Genomic DNA, 27,835 nt, shown 5'->3' with positions numbered 1-27,835 from the left:
GCAAGTCCCCTCTCTTGTTAGATTTGATTCTCTTTTTAAATATGCTCTTCTTGGGGCGCCTGGGTGGCTCAGTCATTAAGCGTCTGCCTTTAGCTCGGGTCATAATCCCAGAGTCCTGGGATCAAGCCCTGCATCGGGCCCCCTGCCTGGCGGGAAGCCTGCCTCTCCCTCTTCCACTCCCCCTGCTTGTGTTCCCTTTCTCACTGTGTCTCTCACTGTCAAATGAATAAATAAAATCTTTTTAAAAAAATAAATATGCTCTTTGTTCATCCTGGTGTCCTTGCAAAATGTGTATTATTCTGTTGAGTATACGTTGTAGTTTAAGAGCATCTGTATTTTCTTTTCTGTCAACATTTTATTCATATACTTTGCCTATTTGGCTATTGGATTATTAGGGGTTTTTTTCCCCATTAGTTTGTAGGAGCTCTTTATGTATTAAGACAAGTCCTCTATCTCTGATTTGAAAAATTTCCCAAGTTTGGCATTTGCCTTTTGACTTTGTTTTTTGTTTTGCTTTGCTTTTTGTTTTGTTTTGTTTTTGCCACTGTTGTTTTTTTCTTTTCAATCTTTTTTTAAAAAAATATTTAATTTATTTATTTGACAGACAGAGAGAGCACAAGCAGGGAGAGCAGCAGGCAGAGGGAGAAGCAGGCTCCCCCCTCCACCCCAAGCAAGGAGCCCAATGTGGGGCTCCATTCCAAGACCCCAAGATCATGACCCAAGCCAAAGGCAGACGCTTAACCATCCAGGCGCCCCTGCTACTATTGCTTTTTAAATAAAACCTAAACTCCTCACTATAGCCTCTATGGTCCCGAGTTGTCCATCTTCTTCATCTCTGACCCCATTTCCTTCCACTATCTACCTCTACAACTCTGCTCCAGCCACTGTAGATTCCTTACTGTTTCTCAAATAACCGATGGCCTTTCTGCAAGAGGATGTTTGCCTTTGCTCTTCCCTCTGCCTGAAATTGTCTTCCTTTCTTCCTCTTCTCATCTAGTAAACATTATTCCTCCTTTAGATTCCATTCACCTCCTCTAGGAAGCCTTCCTTGACTAACTCCCAGAGGCCATGTCTGTCTTGTTCACCGTTGTCTCCCTAGCTCCCAGCACAGTACATGGCTCATAACAGTTGCTCAGTAAGTACTTGCTGAGTGAATAAATGAAGAAAGGTCCCAGGAGGTGACAGGCAGGTTGAACTGTTAAAAAATTTTATTAAAATGTCCAAGAAGTACATTAATGTCCACAGTGTCAGATACCACAGACCCACAGAACACTGCAGCTCACAGCAAAACCAGCAGAACCTGAAGCTGTTCACACGCACACACACTCACACGCATGCCACACACGCGGCACACGCAAACACACACGCACATACCAAAGGGAAAGACTAAAAGACAAACCACCCACTTTAGAAAAGACCAGAGCCCCCTCCCACCACAGAGCTGGGATGGGGGCAGAGCAAGGGACTAAAGGGGTCAAGGGCAGGGAGCATAAACCAAGACACCCCCCAAAAAAAGTTGCATCCCCAGCACCACCCCCAAAAGGAAAATTATTTTATGACATGAATTACTGAAGATGTGTTATTATATTTTTAAACCAAAAAAATTATCAAAGCAAGAAGGCAAATGTACATCCCTGGGCTTTCTCTATGACTATAAGGTGGAACAGTAGATAATGTCTATAGCAGGGAAGACTGACAACCATGGTCAAGGACAAGGGTCTAGTTTGCACTTCTCAGTCTTATCCTAAGTCTGCCATGTATGTGAGAGAGTGTGATTACATTTCAACCCTTTCCCCCAAAGTAAAGGGCAGTGTTTGGAGTCACAGTGGATGGACCAAATCCTTGCTCCCTTCTTGGCTGTAACTTCAAACCAGTGCATTTTTCTTATCTGAGCCTCAGTTTTGTCATGTATAAAATGGGGAAATAATGGTTCCAAAATCACCGGGCTGTCGAGAAGATTCAAGGAGAGAGTGTGTCTCTTTAGCTCAGTATCGACTCCACACTATTATTTCCCAGGGGGAATATAGAGTCACTGAACACGTTTCTTTCTCTATGGAACCCTTGGACCATATGTTTGCTTATTTTTCTTTCCTGCAGAGGACCATTCTCCACTGTGGTTTTTAACACAAATCCACAGATTTTGCCCAGAGTAGAGGAGTTGAGAGCGGACAAAACATGGAGGATAAGGTGTGGGTTTTCCTGCCAGAGATCAGAGAGCTGAATCCTGGCCTTTGGCCTGGAAGGTTCTTTTACAGGTTGCAGATTTGGGGGAACAGATTCAGTCAGTTCTTTCCCACTTAAAAGATTTTTTTAAACAATGAGAGAAAAATGTGTGTGTGTGTGTGTGTGTGTGTGTGTGTGTGTGTGTTTCGGTTTTAACACTGTGCATTTCTCTACAACATGACTGCAGGTAGATGTCACTACTTCAAGTTTTAAGCGTTTCTAGTCCGCCAGGCAATGAATGGAGACAGGGATGGGGCAGGAATAGGAGTGGGACCCAGGGCAGGAGTACTACTGATGTCTCTTGAGGGATGGGTATGGGCACTGAGCTAGAAAACTTGGCACCTCCTTGGTCCAGGAAGGAGGTTCTTTGTCTCCCTGAGAGATGGAGGGGGAAGAAATCTGGGCTCATCAAGCCCTAAACATCCTCTCTTCTGTGTGTGTGAGAGAGATTCACCACACATACAGAACCACCAAATCTCAGCGTTGGACTCGACCTGGGAGGGTAAGCAATACACCTTCCCTCCATTGCCCATATATTGCTCTGACTATCCTGACCCCGAACTCTGAGGGCACAGAGGAGGTTGTTCTAAAACATTCCTAAAATTCAGTATGTTGGAGTTCCACACTCCATTTATCCCCCAAGAACAAAGACGGAACTTGGGCTGAAGTCCAGGGTGGAGGAAGAGCAGCTGTCAAGTTCAACTTTCAACTCCCAAAGCCAACGACCTTAACTAAAAGCTCCAGCCTGCATTTAGGACATCTGATGGTTTACTAAGCCTGCATGTCTGGTGTGATAAGCAATTCCTTAGTGTGAATCCAAATATATACCCTTGCACCCTCATCAAAGCCTTAGTTCAACAACTGGTAATCAGCCTCGCCAACAAAGGACTTAACCAGTGCAAAGAATGATCTTTGCTGATTGTGCTTCCCTCCACAGGGAGATGCTCCCAGAGTTCAGCCTGACTAGAACTGACTTTTCAGATACCTGGCTTTGCCTGCCAAGTGGACCTTGTGTATATAAGAAAGAGGAGAGAGTAGTTTTTTACAAAGGGTTATGGGGGCGGGATGTGGTTTGGGGCACAGGGGCTTCCAGACCCTCTTGTTTTTCTCTGGGCTCTGTCTCCCCAGGTGAAGCCTCCAGAGAAGGTGTGGGAAGGGGGTTGTGCTTCCTTTTGCCTGGTTTCTCAGCAGAAATTCCCTTCTTCCTTCTCCCAGTCCTCCACTGGGTGTTTCTTGTGTTTTCTGCGCTCTTTGCGCGATTTGTGATGGTGATGCTGGTGATGATGCTGGTGGTGGTGATGGTGTCGCCGCATCCGATGGGACCGTCTGGCTGTGGGGAAATGAGGGAGGACAAGGAAGTGGCAAGAGGTGGTGAGAGGAGGGTGGCCTGATGCAGCGAGCCTTTCCAGGCGGAGGAGAAATGAAGGAAACACCGGACGGGCTGATAAGTTCCTGCTTTTCTGCAGGGCTGTATTATCAGGCAGATCAACAAGTGTAGTAATAAGATGTTGTGATTGGAGACTACAAATAGCTGGAAACCTGTGTTGGGGTGTCTGGGGACAGCCACTTACGTTTGGTACAGACGATTTGGGGCTGGTCCCACTTGCCATTGCTCCGGCATCGAATTATGGCCACATGGTGCTGGGTAAATCCTTCATCACACTGGTACCGTACAGTGGCATGGACATTATACTTGGCCTTGCGAGCACCAATGGGTGAGGCATTCTGCACTGCCGGAGGGGGACCACAAAGCACTGGAGACAGAGGAACCACCAATTAGGGAAGTGGCCACATCTGGGGCTGAACTGGTTTCCTCTCTTTTGGGGTATAATACACCCCTCAGCAAAATCCTGTCCTTTGTCCAGCTGTGAATTCTCCAGCTGGATGTGACTGTGTCTGTCTCCTCTATCCAAACCAGGAGCTCCTTAGGGACAGAAACCTCCTGGACACATCCCACCCTCCTCAGTTCTTATGCATGATGGCAGAGAAGGAGGTGGGAGACAAGAATAAACCTGTGCAAATGAAAAGAAGAAAGGACACAAAAACTGGCAAAGAAACACAGGTAAGAATAAACAAAAGTATCAGAGGTAGGTGGACATGAGAATGCTTCCAAGTGTTCTCTTAATATGTAAAGAGCTCTTACAAATCAATAAGACCAACATGCCTATAGACAGTTATGCAAAGGAGATGAACTATTTTCCCAGAAAAATAAACACATACAAATAGCTTATTGACATAGGAACAGCTGGTTATTCTCATTCTTAAAGACATGCAAACGACCATAATAAGTAGATACTATTTTTTCCCCTCTCAGATGAACAAAGAACAAAATTTGGAGAACACACAGAGTTGGCCAAAGTGGGAAAAAACGGTCACTCTCACACAGTGCTGTAGTGAAAAGTGGGCAGGGCTGACTTACACTTACAAAAACTGAAATAAAACAAAGAACCAGTGAGTGTGAGAGGCAGGAGGGAAGCGATGGGGCGAGTAGCAGCCTACCTGTTCCCTTCTTACAGACGTAGGGGAGGTTGTAGTTGCAGGGAACGTCGTTCCAGCGCCCGCTCTCATGTGCAACCATCACCACACAGTCCTCCCCGCCCGCGAAGAAATTGTCAGGCTGGTTCTCCCGCCAGTTCTCATATTGCTGCAGGAATAGGGAAGAGAGGGACTCAGGCTCTGTCACTGCCTAGCGCAGGACTCCCCTGGCCAGACCATTCAAACTTTAAGGACTCAGTGTTTCGATTTACACAATGGGCACCACTCTGCCTGACAGTGGCCTCTGCTGCACTCGGAGTCACCCCTCCTTTGGCCAAGAGGCGGCAGTGCCCTCTTCCTCAGCCCTCCTACCTCCTTCCTTTCTCCCTGACAGTCTGTTTTCCACATGGGTCACTGTTACATGAATAGCTGAACAAAGGTCCCAGAGGGATTCCCTGAGGAGGCAAGGGGATAGCTGAAGACTCAAGGATAGAAATGGCAGGGAACAGAATTCCAAGCAGAGAGAAGAGCTAGTGCAAAGGCCCAGAGGCAGGACAGAGCTTATCCTGTTTGAGGAACAGAATGGAGGCCAGTGGGCGGGACCTGTTAGATGGAGTTGGGGTGTGGTCACTAGGGGACCAAGGGCCAGTTTTTGCAGTAGAGGAGATGGATTCTTTTAAACTGAGTATACTACGTTTCACATAAAATTTACCATTTTAACCATTTTTAAGTGTCTATTTCATTGGCATTAATACGATTCACAACGTTGTACAACTCTCATCACTATCTATCCCCAGGATTTTGTCATCCCTTCAGACAGAAACTCTGTCCTATTAACAATCACTCCCCATTCAGCCCTGTCCTAAGCCCCAGGCAACCACTGATCTATGTTCTGTCTCTACGAATTTGCCTGTTTTAGATATTTCACATAAATAGAATCCTACATCATACAATATGTGGTCTTTTTATGCTTGGCTTGTTTCATTAAGCATAATATTTTCAAGTTTCATCCTCATTGTACCACGTCTTCGCTTAGTATCCAAACAGTGTTCATCATATGGATGGACGGCATTTTGTTCACCCATTCACCTGCTGATGGACATTCGGTTGTTTCCATCTTTTGGCTATTGTAAATAGTATTGTTGTGTACATGAGGGTCCAAACGTCTGTTTGAGTACCTGCTTTCACTTCTTTGGGGTATCTCCCTAGGAGTGAAATTTCTGGGTCATGTGGTAATCCTGTGTGACTTTAACTTTTTAAGGGACCGCCAGAGTGTTTTCCACAGCAGGAAGAGGTGGGCTTTTATCTTGAGAACAACAGAGAGTCTGAGAAGCCTCGAAGTAGGGAGAATCATGATCTGATGTGTGATTTTTAGAAGGTCCCCGTGTATATAGGTTTTCCATTTGGGGTGATGAAAATATTCTCGAACCAGACCGAGGTCACGGTTGCATAACACTGTGAAGGTACTAAATACCACTGATTTACACAGTTTAAAAAATGATCGATTTGGGGGGCAGCTGGCTGGCTCAGTCAGAAGAGCATGCGATGCTTGCTCTCCAGGTCGTGAGTTCCAGCCCCCACTGGGTGTGATGACTTAAATAAAAAATGTAAAAAAGGAAGCTTTAAAATGATTAATTTTATGTTATGTGAACTTCACCACAATTGTTCAAAAAGTTCTCCTGGCTGCCAGGTGGAGGGGCAGGAGTGTAGGTAGTGAGTGTGTTGGGGATGGGGTTGGGGGGGCTGCTGGAGGGGTCCCAGCGAGTGATAAGGGAGGCTGTAGGGCAGTCGGAATATCTTAGAGTCCATGGCTGGAGGACAGGGTCGTGAGCAAGAGGAGGCCTCAGGCCCCGGTCCTAGGTTTCTAACTTTAGCCACTGGGTAGACCAGATGTGTACAGGGCTGGGAAGTCAAGGGCTATCTGGGGCTTTGCGGAAGCTCTTTGCCAACCAACTTGAGAATCTCAGAGCTATAAGGACCTCTGATGGATATGCACAAGAGGGTAAAGTCAGGCCAGAACACAGAACCCACGTAGCTCCTACCCATCCCACTGTCCTAGAGAGACCCAAGCCTGGCTCCTGGCACTCACCAGCCCCGTGTTGTCCGTCCACTGGAAATCCCTCTCCACGATCCTGTCATTCAGGCCGATCCATGTGTTTTCACGCCCAAAGCCTGCGAGTTGGGGCATCCTGAGGGCTGGGTGCCCACCCCTCCCCCAGCCTGGGATATGGGCTGGAGGAGTGGTGGAAGGTGTGGGAAGGGAGGAGCCCAGCCCTTCCCCCAGCCTCTGTGTGGGCTCGCTCCCGCTCCCTCGCTTCCCACACAGATGAGAGTGGGAGGGGGAGGGAAGCATGAAAAAAGCCGGGATTAAGCTCCAGTCTTGCCATGATCTGTGGCTTAAACAAACAGCCAGAAGTAGGAATAAACAGAGACGCGTCAGATCTTTGCAGAAAAGGAGAGTAAGGGATGGGAGAACCAACAGTGGGGTCGGACAGGGCAGGCAGGTGAGCGAGTGAGGGCGTGGAAAACAACAACAACAACAACAACAACAACAACAACGAGGGAACCAGGGAATGAACAAATGAAGGAATTAACAGGGGAGGGGAGGGGGGAAATGCGAATAATTAGATGGATGAGCAAATGGCATGGGGATAATGAATAAATCAATAAATGCCAGATGTAATTGATGCAAGGCTCATTTTCTAGATTTCTGCAGAGCTCCATCCTCATTTCATCCCCCACATCACAGACGCCTCTTCATTGCCCTCTTTCCCCTGGCTCTGTTTTGTCATTTGTGCACTCAGGACCAGCTAAATTATAGTATGGACTTATTTAATTAGATATTTACTTGTTTGCCTACAGCCCCCGCAAGAACGTCAATCCCTGAAGACAGGACAATCTGTGTCTCACTCACCGTTGTGTCCCAGCGCCTGGAACGGTGCCAGCACATACTCAGTAAATTTTTGGTGAATGAATGAATGAAGTGAATAAATGGAATGACGAGTGGATAAACGGACACGTGAATTCAAGGGGTCAGGGCTGGCATGAATGCACATAGCTTCAGAAAGGTAGTGTCTTCAGGACCCTAGGGGATGCCCTGGCAAAGGGACTGCAAGGGCCACCCTGCCCACCCCAGCATCCCTACTGTTAATGAAGCTGTGTTCCTCAGGTGAGTGGATGCTGGTGAGATGGCCAGCCCGGCGGCGGCAGTCCCTCTCGGCGTCCTCCCACGCCCGTCGATGGGCGAAATAGCGGTAGCAGTGGCCTTGGAACTTGTGCCAGCCGTGGTCACAGCCCTCCGTGTCTGGGAGGTGGGATGGGAGTGTGAGGGAGACTGGCCTTGGGCCAAGCCCCGCCCTCCTGGCCATGAGCACAGCCAGTGAGCCAGAGAGAGGACAAAACCCAAGGTTACTGCAGGGCCAGATCACCCCTCTTCATGTCCCCATCCCCCAGAGGCTCTGCCCTCCCCCAACCCTGGTCATCTCTCCCCTCCCATATTCACTTCTCTGTTGCAGGAAGAGATTCAACTGGAGATCTTTACACCCACCCCTCTCATCCCAACTCTGACGTCTCCTTCCCTGATTGGCCCGCACACTCTGTGTGGCCCCGGGGAATTCGGGAAATGGATCTCAGGATGTCCTAAAATTTCTCTCCTGCCAAAAGGCTCAGATAGATATTTTTCCCAAAGAGCTACACAAATGGCCAATAAACACATAAAAAGATGCTCAACATCATTAGCCATTAGGAAGTGGAAATCAGAATCATCATGGGACACCACCTCACACCCACTAGGAGGGCTAAAATTAAAAAAAAAATAAAAAATAAAAAGGGAAACACCAAGTGTTGGCGAGGATGTGGAGAAACTGGCACTCTCGTACATTGCCAGTGGGAATGTAAAATGGGGGCAGCCACTGCGGGAAACAGCGTAGCAGTTCCTCCAAACGTTGAACACAGCATTGCCGTGTGACCCAGCCATTCCAGCCAGGTGTAACCAAAAAGAATGAGGTGAGAGGAAAGGAAACTGGTGTCTAAACAAAAACTTACACATGAATGCTCACAGTGGCACTCTTCACATTAACCACAAGGGGAGGAACAACCCAAACAGCTACTAAGTGATGAACAGATAAGGAGAATGTGGTCGATCCCTACAATGGAATATTACTCAGCCATAAAAAGGAATGGAGCCCTGATTCACACGACAATGTAGATACGTTTTGAAAACATGCTGAGCGAAAGAAGCGGACACAAAATGACACACAGTGCGGGATTCCATTTATATGAAACGTCTAGAACAGGCAAATCCATAGAGACAGAAAGGAGATCAGTGGCTGCCAGGGGCTGAGAGAGGAGGATGGGGAGTGACTGCTCATGGATACAGGATTCCCTTTCAGGGTGACAAAATGTCTTGGAAATGGCTAGAGGTGGTCGTTGCACAACATTGTGAATGTACCGAATGCCACTGAATTGTACACTCGAAGGTTAATTCTATGTTATGTGAGTTTCATCCCCAAACGACAACTGGTCATCTGTTCAACCCACAGCCACAGAAGCAGAGAGGGAGACCTAAAGCACGGGAGGGGCACGCGTGGCCCAACCATCAAACCCACTCCTTGGTACTATTTCCAGGGTCTTGGGAGAGACTCACCTTTCTCGCAGAGGCTGCCCCCATAGCTGGGGAGGCAAAGGCAGACGAATGTGTTCACCTCATCAATGCAGGTGCCTCCATTCTCACAGGGGCTGGAGACGCAGTCATCAATATCTAGAGGGGTGGGACAGAGTCAGAGGTCGGCCTCCCCTTGGCTCCCAGGCCCCACAAGGAACCAGGCAGAAGACGAGGTCATGATCCTACCATCCGTCCTGGGCCAGAGAGAACCAACGGTGTGGTCTGCACAGCTGGCCCAAGGACTCTGGAAGTCAAGGGGAGGAACCCCACGCAATTAACATGAATTAGCATTAATGAGAGCAGATGCCACTGCGCCAGCTGAGGACCAGGGAGCGTGGAATGTTCCACTGGACTTCAGAACAGTGAAAGTAATGGTCTGACAACCAGACTCACAGAATGTCGAAGATGGAGGGTCTTTCCAGAATGCGGAACTTAGGGAAACCGAGATCCAGAGTATTTGCAAGGACACGCGCCGAGATAGGACGCTATTTGTAGGTGGACCTAGCTATCATTTGAGCTCTCCTAACAACTCCTGTGTAGACAGTGCCCGGGATTTGTATACCTTGGGCAAGTCACTTCCCCTCCTTGGGACTCTTTAATTTTTGCAAAGTGGTGATGAAAAGAGCACCTTCTCAAGGGTGACTGTAAGTGGAGGGTTGGTAAAAGAGTTCAAGAAATCACACTGCTGGGGCGCCTGGGTGGCTCAGTGGGTTAAGCCTCTGCCTTCGACTCAGGTCATGGTCTCAGGGTCCTGGGATCGAGCCCCGCATCGGGCTCTCTGCTCAGCAGGGAGCCTGCTTCCCTTCCTCTCTCTCTCTGCCTGCTTCTCTGCCTACTTGTGATCTCTGTCTGTCAAATAAAGAAATAAAATCTTAAAAAGAAATCACACTGCTTATGTTTATTGTTATAATTCTGTAATTAGTGTGGTTGTGAAGTCAATGAGGTAGTGCGCAGAGGTCAAGACTGATAGCATTTATATTTGTTGTTAAAATTTCATAATTTTTCCTATTTCCTGTGTTGAGCTTTCAGGCTCAGAAGGGCCCCCTCGGATCTGGGAGGAGTCCAAGCCTTATCGTTTATCTTCCCCTCTCATCCCTGCCTGATAGTAATGGGAGGCAGCACACCTGAGCCTTGGTCCCCAGGACAAGAGCTCAGCTGTTTGGTGCTGGTTCAGCAAATTGGGGCTGATTTACTGGCTCCAAGGAGATGGGGAGGGGAAGGGAGCTTCTGAAGTCAGCCTTTTTTTTAACCCTGAGTCCTCCTGGGGATGTCCGCTGGAGTAGACCCCAGGCCTCAGATTCAAACAAGTCTAGGTTCCCATCCTGAGTCTGGGGCACTCACCAATCTCACAGTTCTCCCCGGCGAAGCCCTGGTCACAGCTACAACCGTACATGGTACCGTTGGCCTTACAGGTGCCCCCATGCAGGCAAGGGTTGTTCTCGCATGGATCCAAGGCAGCTGCAGAATGGACAGGCAGTGTGGAGAGGAGGTAGGCCACCATGTTGCCTGCTTTCCCAGAAGCCAGACCTAAGACTCCCAAAAAACCCTCTCCAGGGAGTCCCCTCTATAACTTCCAGAAGGCAGCTACCTATCTCCTCTTGCATGCTCCTGTGATGAGGAGCTTACTCCCCTCAGGAACTGCCCAGAGCATCAGTGGGCTACTCTGCTTATGCACACTGACTGAACAGGAATGGGCTTCCTGAAGCTTCTTTTTGGAAGTCTCCTGGAATGTGGGTTTAAGTGCCTCCCTGACCTGTCCCTCTCTTCAAGGCATGCCCTAATGGTCATCGTAATTCTCCCAGTTTGGAGCACAGAGGTGGACATAAGGTTCCAAGTGGGGTATAAGCAGCACTGGCAATAGTGGGAATCACCACCTCCCTCATTTTGGTGGCTCAATCTTTTTTGATGCAACCTCAGTGGTTATACTGCAGAGAGGTGGTGGATTATAGTAGTTCTAACCACGAGCTCTGGAATCAGAGAGGTTAGTTTAATCCTTGGCTCTGCCACTCACTAGGGACCCTGGACAAATTACTTCTCTGAATTTCAGTTGCCTCATCTACAAGATAGAATACAAAACAATTCATCCCTCTCCCAGTCACGACCATAATGTCTTGTCTGGCTCTGTCTATATCAACCTGAGGCATCTTGAGGAGTCTCAGCATTGCTCGGTATGGACTGGGCACTCACGGGGCAGTGAGGAATATGCTTCCTTGTCTCCCTTGCCCACCATTTCCCCCCATCAGCTGGGTTTCCTGGAGGCAGCTGAGTTTCCCCTTGGCCTCTCTGAGGCCCAGATGCCTTGATGGGTGGTCTCCACCCTTGGGCCTGGTAGGGGCAGAGCAAGAATTCTCATCCTATCCCAGGCCAACCTCCCATCTTCTACTGTAGACACTAGAGCCATCACCCAGAGAAGAGCAGGGCCTGGCTTAAAGTCACACAGCAGAACAATATGAGAACCAAGTCTGGCCTCCAAGGTTCTGGAAGTTTAAGGGCCTCTCTCTGGCCCCTAAAATCTAGAATTTGCTTCCGTTTTTCCTGGTCCAAGGCCTCCCAAGAAACCGAGATGGTAATAACCAGTTGGCTTCCTCCCTGGTCTGATCTCTGCTGTGACCCTCCATAGGCTGTTCTCCCCATAGTCGCCAGAGAGAGCCTATGTAACCTGAGTCAGGTCACACACCTCCTCTGCCTAGGTCCCTCCGTGGCTCCCCATTACCCTCAGAGGAAAAGCCAAAGTCCTCACTGCAGCCCACAGGGCTCTGTGTGATTTTTCCCAACCTCTCCCTGCCCCACCTCCTCCTTTCTTCCCCTCGCTCATTCTGTTCCAGCCACACTAGCCTTGCTGTTCCTACTACATGCCAGGCAGGGATCTGCCTTTGTCCAGTTTATTCCCTCCGCCTGGAATGCTCTTCCTCTCGATCTCTGCATGGCTCTTGCCTCACCCTCTTCCGGCTTGTTCAGATTTCATGTGGTTGGAGAGGTCTTTCGGACTCCCCCTTTCCACTGTGAGAAAACTCCCACTGGAATACCCCACCCTTTGCTTTATTTTTCTCTTTTGCCCATATCACTTTCTAACCTCCCGTATAATCTGCTTATTTACTGGGGTCATCATTACTGGTCTGTGTCTTCCCCCAGAGCACTGATGTTCCACATGGCGGCCACATATAGTTATTCAAGTTCAAATTAAAATGGAATAAAAGTAAAAACACAGTTTCTCAGTCACACGAACCACATTGCAAGGACTCAGTAAGCCCACGTGGCTGGTTGCTACCATGTTAGACAGCACAGCTCTGGAACATTTCTATCATTTTAAAGTTCTAGAATGCTGCCCTAGAATGTCAGCTTCCAGGGGAAAAGGGACTTGGTCTCCAGATGGGGCCTGAAACACAGCACTCACTAATTGCTTGTTAACTGAATGCAAGTAGCTGCTGGCCCTTCTTTCACTCACAGACACCCAGGCTAGTCCGCGGAGTGGTGGCATGTGCCCCCGTGGATGGCCAGAGGGGCCTGTGGCTAGATGGATCCGTCCCTGTTACCATCCCAGCACGTGTGTGCACACGCATGGGGCTGCCGGGCGCTGGGACGCGTGAGCCCCGCCAGGTGCCCCGAGCTGCCGACACCTACCCACGGGCTGGCGGTGACTCAGTCGCTCACTGGTGCTGCGTTTATTTTTGGCTTCATTAGCATTTCTGCTACAAGCGGGAGGGTGGGTAGGCGCTTGGGTCTCCCCCAGCGTTGGCTGCCTCCCTCTACCCAGGCTGCCACTGGCTTCAGTCTGGAGCCAAGAACCCAGCGAGTCCAAGACAGATGCAACTATAGTCTTGAGGGCTCCACCCAAAGCCCTTTCCTGAGCACCCCTACCCATGATTTTCCCCTCCTGCCTCTCTGAGCAACCCCTTCTCTAGCTCCTCTGGCTTTAAGCCTCCTTCTGTCTGCCTATCCCCCACCACCAGTCTCTTCTCTGCTCCTTCCCTGGGTGGGCTCACCCCTTCCCCAGGACCTCGGGTGTTTGTTTCTGATACCAATGAAATATGCACCATGCGACCTAGTGTCTGGGACACACTGTTGTCCAATGGGCTTCATTCAAATCTTAGCATTTACGCTCTCCTCAGCAGCATGATTCGGCTGAAGCCACTGACTTCCCTGTGCCTCAGTCTCTCCATCTGTAAAGTGGATCATGCTAGGACTTGTTCCACATGGACATTATAAGGATGGACCAAGCTGATTCCAGTAAAGACCTCAGAACAAGGGGCGCTTGGGTGGCTCAGTGGGTTAAGCCTCTGCCTTCGGCTCAGGTTATGATCCCAGGGTTCTGGGATCAAGCCCCACATCAGGATTTCTGCTCAGCAGGGAGCCTACTCCCCACCCCCACCCCTGCATGCTTCTCTGCCTCTTTGAGATCTCTCTCTCTGTCAAATAAATAAATAAAATCTTTAAAAAAAAAAATTGATCCTAAAAAGGGTTAAAAAAAAAAAAAAAAAAAGACCCCAGAACAAGCCAAGCAAGCAACAAGCGCCGATAAGCCTCAGCCCTTACGGAGGCTTGTGCCCCTGCCCAGAGTCCACTTGCCTCTTGGGCATCCGAGAAAAGGGGATGCCATCCTGGACACCGCCCAGGGGTGACCGGGGCGGGGGGTGGTGGAAGATGGAACCCTGCCTCTGCTATTTGCATCACGGCCACACTTGGCCTTCAAAAAAAGGAGCAAGTGTAAAACCAGTTGTGTTAATAAGAGTGTTTTGCAACTCAGAAAAAGTGTCTTTTAATTAGCTGCTGCTTCTTTTTTTTTAAACCTCAATTAACCAAAAAGGAAAAAAAAAAAAAAAAAAAGCCAGCATTTGCTAGCTGAGCTGGCGGGCCGACTAGGCCCAGGAGAACCAGGCATTTGACTTTCTCTGGACTCTCCCAGATAGAGAGAGGTTAAGGCTTCCACAGACTCGGGCTCTGACTGAAGTCTGGCTACTCACTAGGAAGCAGACATACCTCCTTAAGTCTTATTTTGGTCTCTATAAAGTGGAGGTGATGCCCACCCCTCCTCCCTCTTCCCAGTACCCATTTTCCCAGTGGCTCAAGGGCCCCCATGGTCCACACCACTGAATCCCACTTGCAATTCCCAGTTGAACAAAAAGCCCTTCCTGCCAAGTCTCCTTGCTGGGTCCCCCGGAATAACCCTCCCTTCCCAGCGCTGAGCTCCCAAGCCTCTTGCCCCTCAGCCATGACCACAGTGGGCTAGATGAGAACACAAGCTTTGAACTCACCCTCCTCCTCTGCATTCCCATTTGCAGGGGTCCCTGGCAGGGTCGGCTCTTCTCCACTCGCTGCCTCTTCCCAGAAGCCCTCCACACCTGGGCTCCCTGCCAGGACCTCCAGCTCAAATTCCTCAGGGCCCAGGGAGGCAGGCGGAAAGGTACTGGGAGAGCCCCCCGGCACTGTAGGCGCTCCTGAGGAAACTGAGACAGGCTTGTCCACGCTGGCTGCCGTTGGTGCCCAAGAAGGAAAAACCAGCTCCTCTGGGGGGCTGCCCTCATGTGAAGGAGCCAAGGCTCCCGGTGTTCCCGGGGTCACCATCTGGCCCTCTGGCTCTGGATGGGGTTGGGAGCTTGAGGAGACCACTGTGGACATGACCAGGACCCCAATCTTGTCCCCCTGGTCCAGGGACCAGGGGGACATCGCCATGCTTGAATCCATAGCCACTTGAGGGCTCAAGGTAGGGCTTTTGGCTCCCTCAACTACGTGGGATCCAGGTTCCCAAATCCCACCAGCATCACTGGGATCCAGTGTGGTTGTGGAATCTGTGGGCTCCAACATGGCTTCTCCATTTATAGGGGCCCAAGGCTCCGAATGTGGGGTGACCCCAGGAATCAAGACAACTCTGGGGCCCCCTGAGGGCGCCAATGGGGAGCGGGAGTCCAGCCCGTCAGTGTGCAGTGAGGGCCACGTGCCCTGTGCCTCGTCCATGATGGCCTGAGAACTGGAACTGGGGCTTTCCGCTGTGCTGAAGACCCCAGACTCAGACCCCAAGATGTCTCTCACTCCTGTGGGCTCAGTGGCTATCTTGGCAGGATAAAAATCTTCTGCCACATTCCTGTCCACAGAAGCTTGTGGACTGGATCTGGGGAGCTCAGTTTTGCTGAACCCAGTAGGGTGGCTCTCCCCCATTTCTCCAAAGTCTGTCCTGGGATGGTCAGGACTGGCTCCGGCTTGTGTGTCTGTGGCTGTCTGCGAAGAAGCTACTGGACGTCCCGCTCGGTGGCTACCGACTGTCGGGGATGCGGTCTCTCTACTCTGTCCTGTCGGGACTGAGGAGAGGGACAGGGAATGCTCCTCTGGGTGGATGGGGTCCTGGGGGACAGCCTCAGTCTCTGAGGCAGGAGAGGGTGGACCAGTGGCCATGACCTCACTCTGCCCCTTGACCCTGTCAGCCTGCGTGGGGAGGGGCGTAGGGTGTGAATGTAGCCACAGTTTCGGGGCACGAAGCATGGCCATGACAGGGAAGTCTGGGGAAGAGACCATAGGGGACACCCCCCAGGAGGCAGTGCTGGGGCCTTCTGAGGGGCTGGGTGCCAGGGCAGTGGCCTCTGAGGGGGACCAGGGCAGGTCAGGAATGGCTGGCCTCACACTGGGGCCCTTGGCTTCCTCTAGCTCCAGGCCAAGGACACTGCTGGGGCCTGGGATGCTAGGTGGTACAGCAGTTGGGGGCCACAGCCACGGGTCTGGGGGACTCCTGCCACCAGGGAAACCTGAAACAATATTAACAAGAGTAATTCAAATTATCTCTCAGTGGTACCTTCTGTTGAGTCCCCTTGGCCCAAGGAAGAGGGGGCTTCTGAGGCTTGGTGAGGCCGGGGACCCCAGTTGGGATGTGGAGCCTCTTCCTGAGTCCCCCTCAGACCGCCCCCCAGCAGGTCCCACCTCCCCCTTGAACCCCACTCACCAGCTTCAGGCCCATCCACTTCATTGGTCAGCATGGCCCAGGGGCTTTGGCTCTGGGTCTTCCCTGAGGCTTCTGTGGCTCCCGTGGCCAGCAGAGGCTCCACGTGATTCCCAGCAGCCTCTGGGGTCGGGGGCTGGGTGCCGTCCTCAAGCCCCAACTCCAGGCCTTGCTGGGGTTCCTGATGCTGGAAGTGGCGCCCGTTTAACCCTTTAAAGCGTCCCCTCCTCCTGGGTATGGGGCCAGTAGGAGTGGCCTCCGTGTGTGTGCCCACTGCAGTGCTAGGGCCGCTAGGGCTGGGGGCCACTGTGCTCAGCCACACTTCTTCAGTCTCCAGGGGGGGCCTTGAGGCCAGCATGAAGCCTCCAGAGGCAGGGCTGGGGGTCTCCCGAGACTCCTGCTTCCCTGCCAGGATCAGAGGCTCTTCCTCCCCACTGGACACTACAGGTTCCTGGAAGTCGGGGGTGACCATCTCCTCCCCGATGCTGGGCTCCAGTTCTTGGGTTGGGGGCCCTTCTGCTGACAGAATCTCCCCCTCATCCCCAGATGAGGGGGTCTCTGGGTCTCTGTGTTGATGTGGTGTAGGGTGATGAGCTGTGGGAGAAAGCCAAAAAGGGTGTCAGGTCCAGGGGCTGGCTGGGAAGTTCTACCTGAAATCTACTCCCATTCCAGCATGCTGGGGCACAGACCTGTGTATCTGTCTCTCTGTGCCCCTCTGTCTGAAACTTTTGAGTGGTTTCTGAGATTCCCCCAGACTGAGAGAGGGAGATGCGAAGTTATCACCCCCACTCTTCAGGCTAGGACCCACTGTCAAGGTCAGTCAGGCCTTCACCCCGCGATGGCGCATGGCAGAGCTCATTTCCAAGGATCTCTCCTCCATCTGGGCTCCGCCTCCGCTAGAAGGCAAAACTCCCAGGGGCGTGGCCTTGACCTGGCTGCGTCACCTTGGGGCGGGCCCTTAAACGCACCTCGGAAGCAGTAGGCATCGAAGCGTTCTTCGGGCGCCGGGAAGCCGGTGCGGTTGGCAAAACGGTAGACCGTGCGCACGCCCGGGGCTGGGCCCCCGCAGCGCCGGCGCGGCGTCTGGATCGGGTAGCGCACGCTGCCGTCGGCCAGCCAGCCCGGGTCGCACTGGTCCAGGCCCTCGTGCCAGGCCAGGTGCAGCTGTCCCACCGAGGCTAGCACGGCGCCCTGGCGGCGGCACTGGGCACGCGCGCCGGCCAGTGTCAGGCGGCGGGCCGGGCCCACGTAGAAGACCTCGCCTGCGGGAAGGCGCGGGCCAACGTCACGCGGGCCTGGAGGATCCTTTCCCAGAGCCGGGGAAGGGGGACCCACTCTAAACCCCAGCCTGGTCGGGTTTGGGTGATGGCTAAACCAGGCAGGGACAGCCACAACTGTGCTCACCCTGACCCGTCTAAGTCTTTACCTCTCATGCAGTACTAAGAGAAGGGCTTTAACTTCTTTTTACAAACAGGGTAACTCAGGCCCTTGAGTGTGCTGGGTTTCAGAGAAATGGAGGGGCTTGGCGAGGGAGCACTCAGAGAGGAAGAGGACGGTAGGAAGAGGGAGAGGGCCAGGGAGAAGGAGAGGCTCAGAGAAGGGACAGGGTCTCAGAGAGAGTGAAGGGGCACAGGGAAGGAGAGGGGCTGAGGGAGGGTAGGAAAGCTCAGAAAAGGGTGAGTTCAGATACTGGCTGCAGGTTTAGAGAAGGATGAGACTTGAGAGAGCTAGCTAGGCAAAGATTTAGGGACGCATGGGGGTTGGGGAGGTAACCAGGGCTCCAGGAAGTGGGGTGGGGTGTCCTGCCAGCCCCAGACTTACCCCCCAGCTCACGGGCAAAGCAATACACATCGTAGAGTTCCCGTGGGTCGCGCCTCCCATAGCTCCTCACCCCTGGAAGGCTGCTACGGTCGCCATAGCAACCAGGACGGGACTGGGTGATGGGATACCTGACAAGACAAGGAGGGGGTCCCTGTCAAATATGTGAGCCTGGGGCTCCCCCATGATCATCTTTCCCCAGGGTCTAGGTCTCCATGTCCCCTGACCCTGTGTGCCCCCTCACCGAACAGTGCGGTCAGAGAGCCACCCGGCATCACAGTTGTCAAAGCCATCTTCAAAGGCGGCCTGTAGGTGCCGTGGGGCTGCAATGGTGGCCGAGCTGAGACGGCAGGCCTCCTGGGCCTCTGCAAACGTCAGTGCATAGCGATCCTGAGCTGCCCGGTAGTGGAACACAACACCTGCGGGAGAACATCCAGGATAGGGGCTGATTTATGCTGGGATCTTCAAGAACAGACCTCCCTCTTGCAGAATGCCCCTTCCCCTGGTTTGATAATACGAGAGCTGCCCCCCTATAGTGCCCTGTACCATGCCAGACTGATATGCCCCCATTTTTAGATAGGGAAACTGTTAAAAATGGCCATAAAGGGCTACAGTTTGTCAAAGGTTTACCATGTAATAAGCATTTGTAAGCTTTTTTCATTGAAATCTTATAATAACACTATGATTTGCCCCATTTCCAGAAGAGAAAACTGAGGCTAAGAGAGACTGAGGGACATGTCCAGTTCCACACAGCCCATGTGAGGCACAGCCAAAATTCCTAGCCGGGATGGTCTGGCTTCAAAGATAGCACTCTCCATGGCCAGGTTTAGACCCTGGGAGTGACAGGAGGCATAGAGAAGAGTGCGAGAAATTCTGCCTTTTAAGAAATAAGTACATCCTGGCACCTGGCTGGCTCAGCTGGTTGAGCAGGCAACTCGACCTCGGGGTTGTGAGTTCAAGCTCCACACTGGGTGTGGAAATTATTTAAAAATAAAATCTTAAGGGATGCCTGGGTGCCTCAGTTGTTAAGCGTCTGCCTTCGGCTCAGGTCATGATTCCAGTGACCTGGGATGGAGCCCCGCATCGGGTTCCCTGCTCGCCAGGAAGCCTGCTTCTCCCTCTCCCACTCCCCCTGCTTGTGTTCCCTCTTCCGCTCTGTCTCTCTCTGTCAAATAAATAAACAAAATCTTAAAAAAAAAAAAAAGGGGGGATTAAATATATGTATTGATAGAGGAAGCTATGGAAGATGACAATGGGAGATTAAGTGTTTCTTGCTCAGCCTGGAAATGGAGTCATGGAAGACTTCCTGGAGGAGGTGACATGGGCTCACTGTAACTGAAATTCTGATTAAGGGATGAAAGAAATATCTGAGCAAAACAAAGGAATGAAACATTTTATTCTCTTTTATCAGAGCCCCTGGAAGGCAACAGCTGCATCTCAGTTATGATTCTATCCCCAGCACCAGACTAGCATATGGTAGGTGCTCAATAAATGTATCACTGAATGGATCAATTGAACAAGCCCAGAGGTGGAATTTATTTCCTTCCTCATTTACCAGTTTCCTTCAAGCTTTATCAGTTTTGAGCAGCAAGGCCTTGGAAAAGGAATAGTTGGCTGACCGCATAAAATATGCAGTGAGACACTGTTGGGTGGGGGGAAGACTGGGGGTGCAGGGACTTGCCCATGGCCAAGAAAGGTTAAGGGAAATCAACTTCCCAGCAAGCATCCACAGGATGTTTTCCACACAACACGCATTCACTGAGTCCTTTGTCAATTGCCTTTTTACGCATCAACTGTGCCACACCCTGTTCTAGGACTTTGCTTTAATAATCAAGAAATTTTTTTGTTTTGTTCACCTTGATCAGTGAGGAAAAGAAGCACAGGATATTTCAACAGAAGAAATTTAATACTGGAGTGGGTTAAACAGGTATTTGAGGACTTGTTATTTACTTAAGATATTTTTTCAATTGACTTTAGAAAGAAAACCTCACTCTTTAAAACATAAATTTATTTTATTGTATTAAAAACATAAATTTATTGTAAAAGCAAATCTGTATTCCTATTTCAAATAGAAAGTCAATATACTCTGTCTTATGGGAAAGTAGGTAACCATGGAAGGGACTTAAAGTTATAAAAGCCTATAAAATACTATGGTGCACAAGATACTGAGCCACAAACTGCTCTCTCTTAGCTAAGAGAGGAGTGTGATAGAAAGGGTAGCCCTGGAGAAGATTTTCTTTTTTTTTTTTTAAGATTTTATTTATTTATTCGACAGACAGAGATCACAAGCAGGCAGAGAGGCAGGCAGAGAGAGAGAGAGGAGGAAGCAGGCTCCCCGCTGAGCAGAGAGCCCGATGCAGGGCTCGATCTCAGGACCCTGAGATCATGACCTGAGCCGAAGACAGAGGCTTTAACCCACTGAGCCACCCAGGCGCCCCCTGGAGAAGATTTTCTTTGGGACGTTATCAGAAGACTTGAAAGAGAATCATTGTTCAAGGAGTGATCTCTAAGGTGACATTCTGTGGATGAGCTTCAGGCTCAGCCCCCCTCCCAGCCTTGTCCTCTCCCCTGCCCTCAACTGACCTGTCACCTCCAGGGGCACTAGGTCCTGCTCATCCTCGATGCCCCTCACCACCTGGCAGCGGTAGAGCCCAGAGTCGCTGGCCCTCAGCGGTCCCAGTAGCAGTGTCGCGTTGGCCCGGCGCCGTGGGTAAGCAGGCAGGGACACGCGTCCCTGCCAGCCCTTGGCCACTCGAACCACGTTGTCCTTGGCCACCAGGATGGGCAAGTCCTGACGCTGGCCCGATGCAGCCCGCACCTTGGTCCACTTGATCCGAGGGGCTTCTCGGGCTGTACCTGGCCGTGGCCGCAGGGTGAAGAGACAGGGCAAGGCTACCAGCTCAGCCAGCGCGGCCCGAACCAACCCGGACCCCACTTTCTGCATGTGGAGTCCCTTGTTGATGGTGGCAGAGGCAGCAGCAGTGGCGTCCTGTGTGCCTGGAGTGGAGAACGTGGAAAGAGGACAGGACTCAAAGACAAGGACTAGAAGAGAACATTATTTCTCTCACTTTATGGATGGAGAGACTGAAGCCAGAGAGAGTAGGTTGCCTAAAATGTCATAATACAGTCAGCGGATCTGTGATGTGCACAGATCTGTGAGCAGAAGAGGTGTAATAGGGTCAGATCCCTTCATAGTTCTGCCTCCACTCCAAAACCAGATCTTGGCTGCCAGGGGTTTGACTCTGTCACTGACTCACTGTGCAGCCATGGGAAAGTCACTGTCCTTCTCTGAGTCACAGTTGCTCCAAAAGTTAAGGAAGAGGCAGCCATGAGAAGGGAAATGTTTGTGTTTGTGGAGTACCTTCTAGATAATGGACACTCTATACATAGCAATCAGTTCATTTGATTTTCATAACCATAGGCTGAGGTACCCATGTCTCATTGTGTTTCAGGGGAGTTGAGGAAACTGAGTCTCAGACACATCATTTGTACTTGCCTAAGACTACAGAACCAATCAGGAGGCATTTCTAATGCCTGGGCTTTTAACCACGACTGGGGAGATGCCAAGGAGAGTCACACATACCTTATTTCAATTGTCCCACCCATGGCAGGCATCACTAATCAATCTCTACACTATTCTCATTTTTTTTCCCCCTCTCTCTCCAGCTCATCTCAGCAAAACAGTGAGAGGCAGGAACCTCCAGCCTCCGCTGGCAATGACTAAAAATAACCTCTCAGGTGTCTTGTTCGCTTTTGACTGTTCAAAGACCTTTTTCATCTATTCTCATTTTATTCTCCAGACCAAGCCAGAGAGCCAGCAGGAGAAGGCTCTAGAGTTAAAAAGCTTCCCCATCTTGTCAGTACCCCGGAAACCAACCTCTCCCACCCCACAAGCCCACTCACTCTGTTCCCCAGCCACAAACAGCAGCATCTGGAACATCAGGAGGCCTGAGGCCCAGACAGACATGGCCCCCATCCTGGACCTGGAACAAGATGGAGAGAGAGGTGGAATGGGAGTGAGTGTAACCTTCCCAGACAGTGTGGAAGGACCAAGTCCCCCCACTCTACACATCTGGAAACTGGGGCTCAGAGCAGCTAGTGTGTCACTCAAGGTCACACAGTCAGCAAGCAAGGGTTGATCCAGGATCTAAGCCCAAGACCAGCTGACTTCAGAATCCCAGCAAACAAGTCTCACAGTCAGAAGCATGCATGCTGGAGTGAATCAGACCTGGAGTTATCTCTCTGCCTGTTCTTTGCTGTGTGACCTAGAGAAAGCAGATTAGCTTCTCTGTGCCTTGGTTTCTTTGTAGGTTAGAGAGGGATAACAACAGGTAGTTGGAAGGAACAGATGCATAAATACAGTCAATACATATAAAATGTCCAGAACTGGGGCATCTGGGTGGCTCAGTCAGTTAAGCATCTGCCTTCAGCTCAGGTCATGATCCCAGGGTCCTGGAATCAGGCCACATATTTGGTTCCCTGCTTTGTGGGGAGCCTGCTTCCCCTCTCCCTGCCATTCCCCTTGCTTGTGCACTCATTAGCTCTCTCTGTCTAATAAATAAATAAAATGCCTAGAACTACTTCACATGAAGGAGTAAATTTGAGCTGCTGTTATTATTTTAAAAAAAATTATTTATTTAGGTGATCTCTACACCCAACCTGAGACTCAAACTCATGACCATGAGATCAAAAGCCACATGCTCTTCCAATTAAGCCACCAGCCTCCCCTGAGCTGTTGTTATTATTATTATTGACATTAACACAGCCAAGTTCAAAATCTCATTTTTCAGGTTGGCCTCACCCATAAGACTAGGGTTTCCTAAAGGGCAGCAGTCAGTCCCAGTCTGCCTGGGGTCCCCAGTCCTGGCAGTAGGCTGGCCTTCATGCCAGCCTTTAATCTGGGTTTGCTGACTGACACGATTCTCAGCTTCAATTCCAGGATTTGGTTGTCGCCAAGATTCTATTCTTGGTTTCTGGGATTTCTGAGAAGCTGCCAAGTTCCAGCTGGAGGAAGGGGCCTCACCCCTGCCCACCCTAATCTCTTTCTGACTTCATACCGCCTAGTGAAGCTGCCTCCTAGGTCCACAGAAAAACTCTAGTTGTGGGTCCGGCCTTCTCCAGGGGTTGTGGCCCTCCCGGCATAAAATGGGCAATTACTGAGTGCCAACCATAAGGCCCAAACCAGACACTGGGACACAGCAGTGCCCTCCCGGGTTTCACATCCTTCCAGAGACTAGAAACCCTGGGGAGGTAGTCCCTCCCCAATGTGTTCCAACCCTCTGTACCACTCCCCTCACTGGGGCTCAGGAGGTGGGGACAGATGGCAAGTTAGAGCACACTCTATAAACCCAGCTTTTGCACCCTTACCCCGATAAAAGGATAGCCCCGAGAAAGGGAGTGTAGACAGAGCCAGAATGGGGGCTGTGGAGGACAGCTAGTCCCATCCCCAATGACCTTTCCCAGATCCCAGAGGCCCTACTGGGAGGCCAGCCAGGGACCTATCCGTGGTGCTGAACTCTGGGGCGGCAATGAGGGGACACTGCCCAGAGGGGACACTGCCACTTAGTCTCCCTGCCTTCTTCTGGCAGCACCTCCAGCCCAGAGAGGGCTAGCGGTTTGCCTAAGGCTGCACAGCAGGGTAGAGTCCAGACCCCAGGATGGTGTTCCCAACTACCAACCCGTAAATCTCAGCAACTTCTCTCTCCATTCCAGGCTGTCCTCATTTCTCCACCTTGGAACCTTGAATAAGTTTGACATCCCCTGATGGCTGTTCTAGGCCTGGCAAGGTATTAGAGGGTGGGGCAGGACTCTGGGCTGCACCTGCCCCAAGACAGCTTTAGGAGGGGGTGAGTTCAGAGAATACACACACACACACACACACACACACACACACACAGAGTATGATTAAAAACACAGATTACATCCAGGGGTGCCTGGCTAGTTCAGTTGGAGGAGCATGTGACTCTTGATCTGGGGTCATGAGTTCAAGCCCCACACTGGGTGTAGAGATTAAGTAGGAAAAAAAAAAAAGCTCTGCCTCTACTTTTCATACATTGTATGACCCCTTAAACAGGCTGCTTCATCATCCTCAGTCTCCCCAACTGTAAAATGGGGATCACCCAGGATGTACCTCATAGGGTTATGGTGAGGATGGAACAAGCTAAGACTTGTAATGTGCTAGAAATGTCAAATTAAAAATCAGCTTTTTGTATACAAAGCCTCATGTACACACACAAATGTACAGAGGTGATCCAAACAGTGACAGTTTCAGGTGCACCCTCCCACGTGCACACATGCCCTCCCAGATGCACTCTGTTCCCTCCACTTGCACCCTCACACACCCACACCTCTTCTCTTAAAATACCTCCTCCCCAGAGCAGCCAGAGGTGAGCATTTACACAGCTGTCTGGGGCTCGTCCCCTCATGAATAATGCACAAGCCTCATGCATATGCAAACAGGGGCCTGTGGGGCCTTGGAGGAGGGGCGGCCCGGAAGGAGTGTGTGTGTGTGTGTGTGTGTGTGTGTGTGTGTGTATCCTTCCCTCATACCCACCTCCTGTCTTAGTGGGGACTAAATGTGGGTGAGATTGCCAGCAGGCGTTTTTGTGTGTGCCTAGATGCACATCGGGATGCTGTGTCCAGGCAAGGATATGAACTTGTGCCCTGTGATGTATGGATGTGTGCAGGGGTCTGCAGCCGCTCTGTGCACTGCATGGAGCATAGGAGACCCACTGTGGTCTCTGGGTGTGCAGGTCCGAGTGCCCCTCTGCAGGGGCCATGAGCACATGTGTGTTTCTAGCTGGAGTCTGGGCATATTTGTGAGCATGGCCATGACCGTGGAACTCCTCAGAGGAGAACGGAAGCCAGGCTCAATAAACCATCTCAGGCTGCCCCTTGGGAACCTGAACCCCAATGTCTCCCCGTTAGCTCCCCAACTCTGCACACAGACCCATATCTTACACCCTCATGCTCAGGGTCCACACCACCAATCACAAGGAGAGGACCCCCTTTCTGTACATGCAGCCACATACCCCAGGCTGAGAGCCTGGGAGACACAGGCGCACACTCGGATTCACAGTGACATTAACAAAGAGAGACAATATGGGCACTTACAAGGCAGGCAGCACGTCTTCTGCACAAAGACACACACCCACAGTCTCAGGCTCTCCACATAAACCCCTCGATGAGGCCATAACAGCAGACACAGTTCCTCACACACACTCACACATGGTGATGCCAGCCCCTGGCACAGACCAGCCTGGATAAATGTGGCCTTGGTGACTGGTGGGCACACATCATTTTGCCACCTGGTGATGTGGCCCCCGGCATAAGTTTCCTGACAAAGACACAATCTCAGTCACGTTAGAGTCACAGAGGACCCCAGACCCTCCATGGTCACACAACATCTCTCAGCATGGGGTAGACACACACACACACACACACACACACACACCACCTCCTGGGGCGGGGGCACCTTCCATCTGGGAATGTCCCTGAGCCAGCGAAGGTGCTGGGTTCTGAGGTCCCACGATCTGCCCACCCCTCCCTCTCTGCCCTTCCCCCACATCCCCCGCTGGGGCCCAGCGCCAACCCTCTCTTCATCCTGGCTGTCTCCCATTAATGCTGCTGAGAGGAACAAAGCCCCGCGCACAGAAATGGGGGTCGCTCCTCCCTAGGCTGGGCCTGGGGTCCCAGTCCCCTACTTTCTAGTGCCTATGCCCCCAAACCAAGCCAGGACTTCCACCAGCATCTCTGTGGGCAGACTGAACTAAAGGGGTGAGGCAAGAGTCTGTGTCTCTCTTTGAGGACACGGTCAGATGTGGAGGTGCTGGGAGCGGACCCCCTCTTGGGACTGGGTGCCCCTCACGGGTCCTGGGGATCCTAACTGGGGGCTTTTGTTGACTCACACCTAGCATTCACCTGGGAGACCCAGTGTGCTCCCTGAGAGAAGGGACACCACCCCAACTCCAGATCTGAGGGAATAACAGGGACCACCTGGGGAAGGAGCCCCCCAGAGCCTCCTCCCTGAATCAGAATGTTGTGACAGGACCTGGGCCAAAAGGAGAGGGAGACTGTAGGCTGTCCCTTTCCTGTGGCGGTTCATACTCAGGAAAGACCCCCTTTCATCACACTCAGGCTAATCTGGAGGGCCCCCCTCCCCGCTGCAGTCCAGCCTGGATTCCTCCATTCATCTGCAAATTGGGAATCCCCACTTAAAATCCTGGGGTGTCTCGTCTCAGACACTAGGATGCCCAGTTCTGGAGCCCCCTATAGCATCTGGGTGTCCCCTTCTTCTCTCTAAAGTCAGGGTGCCCTCCCTTAGCCTTGGTTCCCAGTGTCCCCTCCCCACTTCTGAGACCCACCCCCAGTCCTGCCCCCTCCCCACCTTGGGATTGTCTCCGCATTCCCCAGACAAGCCGGGGACTGACCCCCAAATCCAAGTCCCCCTGATATTCCCAAGCGCCCTCCCAGTTTGCGTTCTCTCCCCAACCTAGGTCTCCCCTCCCCCCTATCAGCCCCCCCTTTTCTGGGGGCTTCTCTCTGATCCCAGGCCCCCTCCCCAATCTCGTGCTGTCTCTAATCGAAAGGACCTCTCCCCCAACGCGGCCCCCTCCCCACGACGGGCCCCCCCACCTGACTCCTAGCTCGGACGCATCCCTGGGCGGTCGCGCGGCACAAAGGACGCTCCGGCTCGCCTTGCTCGCGCGGGGTCCAGCCCCTGAGCCCTGCGCTCCGCTCGCCCCAGAGCCGCTTCAGCGCTTATAAAGGGGCCGCGGGGCTGCTCTGCGCATGCGTCCCTGCCTGCCTGAGGCCTCCCGCTGCGCGAGAGCGGGGGCTCCACCTACCTAAAGCCCCCTTCCCACCTCTGTCACCTCACACCCCACCCAAGGGAAGACTGCGTCTGATTTCCTGCCCATTCGCTCATGTGACCCAGGAATCACATTAAATATTCCCAGACTCCCCATAGTGGGGGGTCTGTCCCATCTTACAGATGTGGAAACTGAGCCCCAGGGAGACGAAGCGCGGAGAGGAAGGGCAGAGCTGGGATTCCAACCCTGTTCTGCCTGACTTTCCAGGGCTCACACTTGAAGCAGTTTTGGCTACAGTTGCTGTTTTATCTCCCGTGTAGAGAGGAAGCTCAGGCTCAGAGAGGATAGGAATATCCCTGGGTCACATAGTTGGTGAAGAGACTCGCAGCGCTGGAGCCCAGGCTTGCCACACCCCGCAGCTGTTTCCATCAGCTGCAGCCTGAATGTATCATTCTTTCATTCGTTCCTTCATCCAGTGGGCATGCACAGCGCACGAGCAGATACTGTTATCACAAGAATGCTTATGCTTTGGGCGAGTCTTTGCAGGAAGACTTCCACCTTAAGAAGTCTAAATCCAGGGGCGCCTGGGTGGCTCAGTGGGTTAAAGCCTCTGCCTTCAGCTCAGGTCATGATCCCAGAGTCCTGGGATCGAGGCCTGCGTCAGGCTCTCTGCTCAGCGGGGAGCCTGCATCCTCCTCTCTCTCTGCCTGCCTCTCTGCCTACTTGTGATCTCTCTCTGTCAAATAAATAAATAAAATCTTAAAAAAAAAAAGAAGTCTAGATCCATTACAAAGAAATATTATTCAGCCATAAAAAGGGAAGGAGCGCTGCTACACACTACATCATGGATGAATCTTGAAAGCATGCTGAGTGAAAGAAACCAGACACAAAAGACCATAGTATGGCTCAACTTATATGGCA

At 51.6% G+C, this 27,835-nt stretch overlaps 1 protein-coding gene across 1 annotated transcript; it reads right to left on the bottom strand.

Moving 5' to 3' along the window:
- Positions 1–1,188: 1,188 nt before the first annotated feature.
- On the bottom strand, positions 1,189–26,856 carry NCAN (neurocan). Its single transcript, XM_032867766.1, has 15 exons — positions 26,739–26,856; positions 22,008–22,087; positions 20,688–21,101; positions 18,349–18,523; positions 18,108–18,235; positions 17,255–17,548; positions 16,290–16,880; positions 14,617–16,095; positions 10,703–10,819; positions 9,344–9,457; positions 7,844–8,002; positions 6,788–6,870; positions 4,723–4,867; positions 3,795–3,977; positions 1,189–3,553 (listed from the first exon to the last, which is right to left on the bottom strand). The coding sequence occupies exons 2-15, from the start codon at positions 22,078–22,080 to the stop codon at positions 3,408–3,410; spliced, it is 4,101 nt and encodes a 1,366-aa protein (XP_032723657.1). The 5' UTR covers positions 22,081–22,087; positions 26,739–26,856; the 3' UTR covers positions 1,189–3,407.
- Between the last annotated feature and the right edge of the window lie 979 nt (positions 26,857–27,835).

Source organism: Lontra canadensis, unplaced genomic scaffold (genome assembly GCF_010015895.1).
Source record: "Lontra canadensis isolate GAN:19392208 unplaced genomic scaffold, GSC_riverotter_1.0 scaffold35, whole genome shotgun sequence".
NCBI lineage: Eukaryota > Metazoa > Chordata > Mammalia > Carnivora > Mustelidae > Lontra > Lontra canadensis.
This window is presented reverse-complemented; position numbering and strand designations above follow the sequence as displayed.

Coding starts and splice junctions, on each gene's coding strand:
- NCAN (XM_032867766.1), bottom strand. CDS start 22,080: ATGGGGGCCATGTCTGTCTGGGCCTCAGGCCTCCTGATGTTCCAGATG. Junction 17,549..18,107: donor CTTTGCCCGTGAGCTGGGGG/GTAAGTCTGGGG, acceptor GCCTTCCCGCAG/GCGAGGTCTTCTACGTGGGC. Junction 8,003..9,343: donor GGGCAGCCTCTGCGAGAAAG/GTGAGTCTCTCC, acceptor CCCACCTCCCAG/ACACGGAGGGCTGTGACCAC.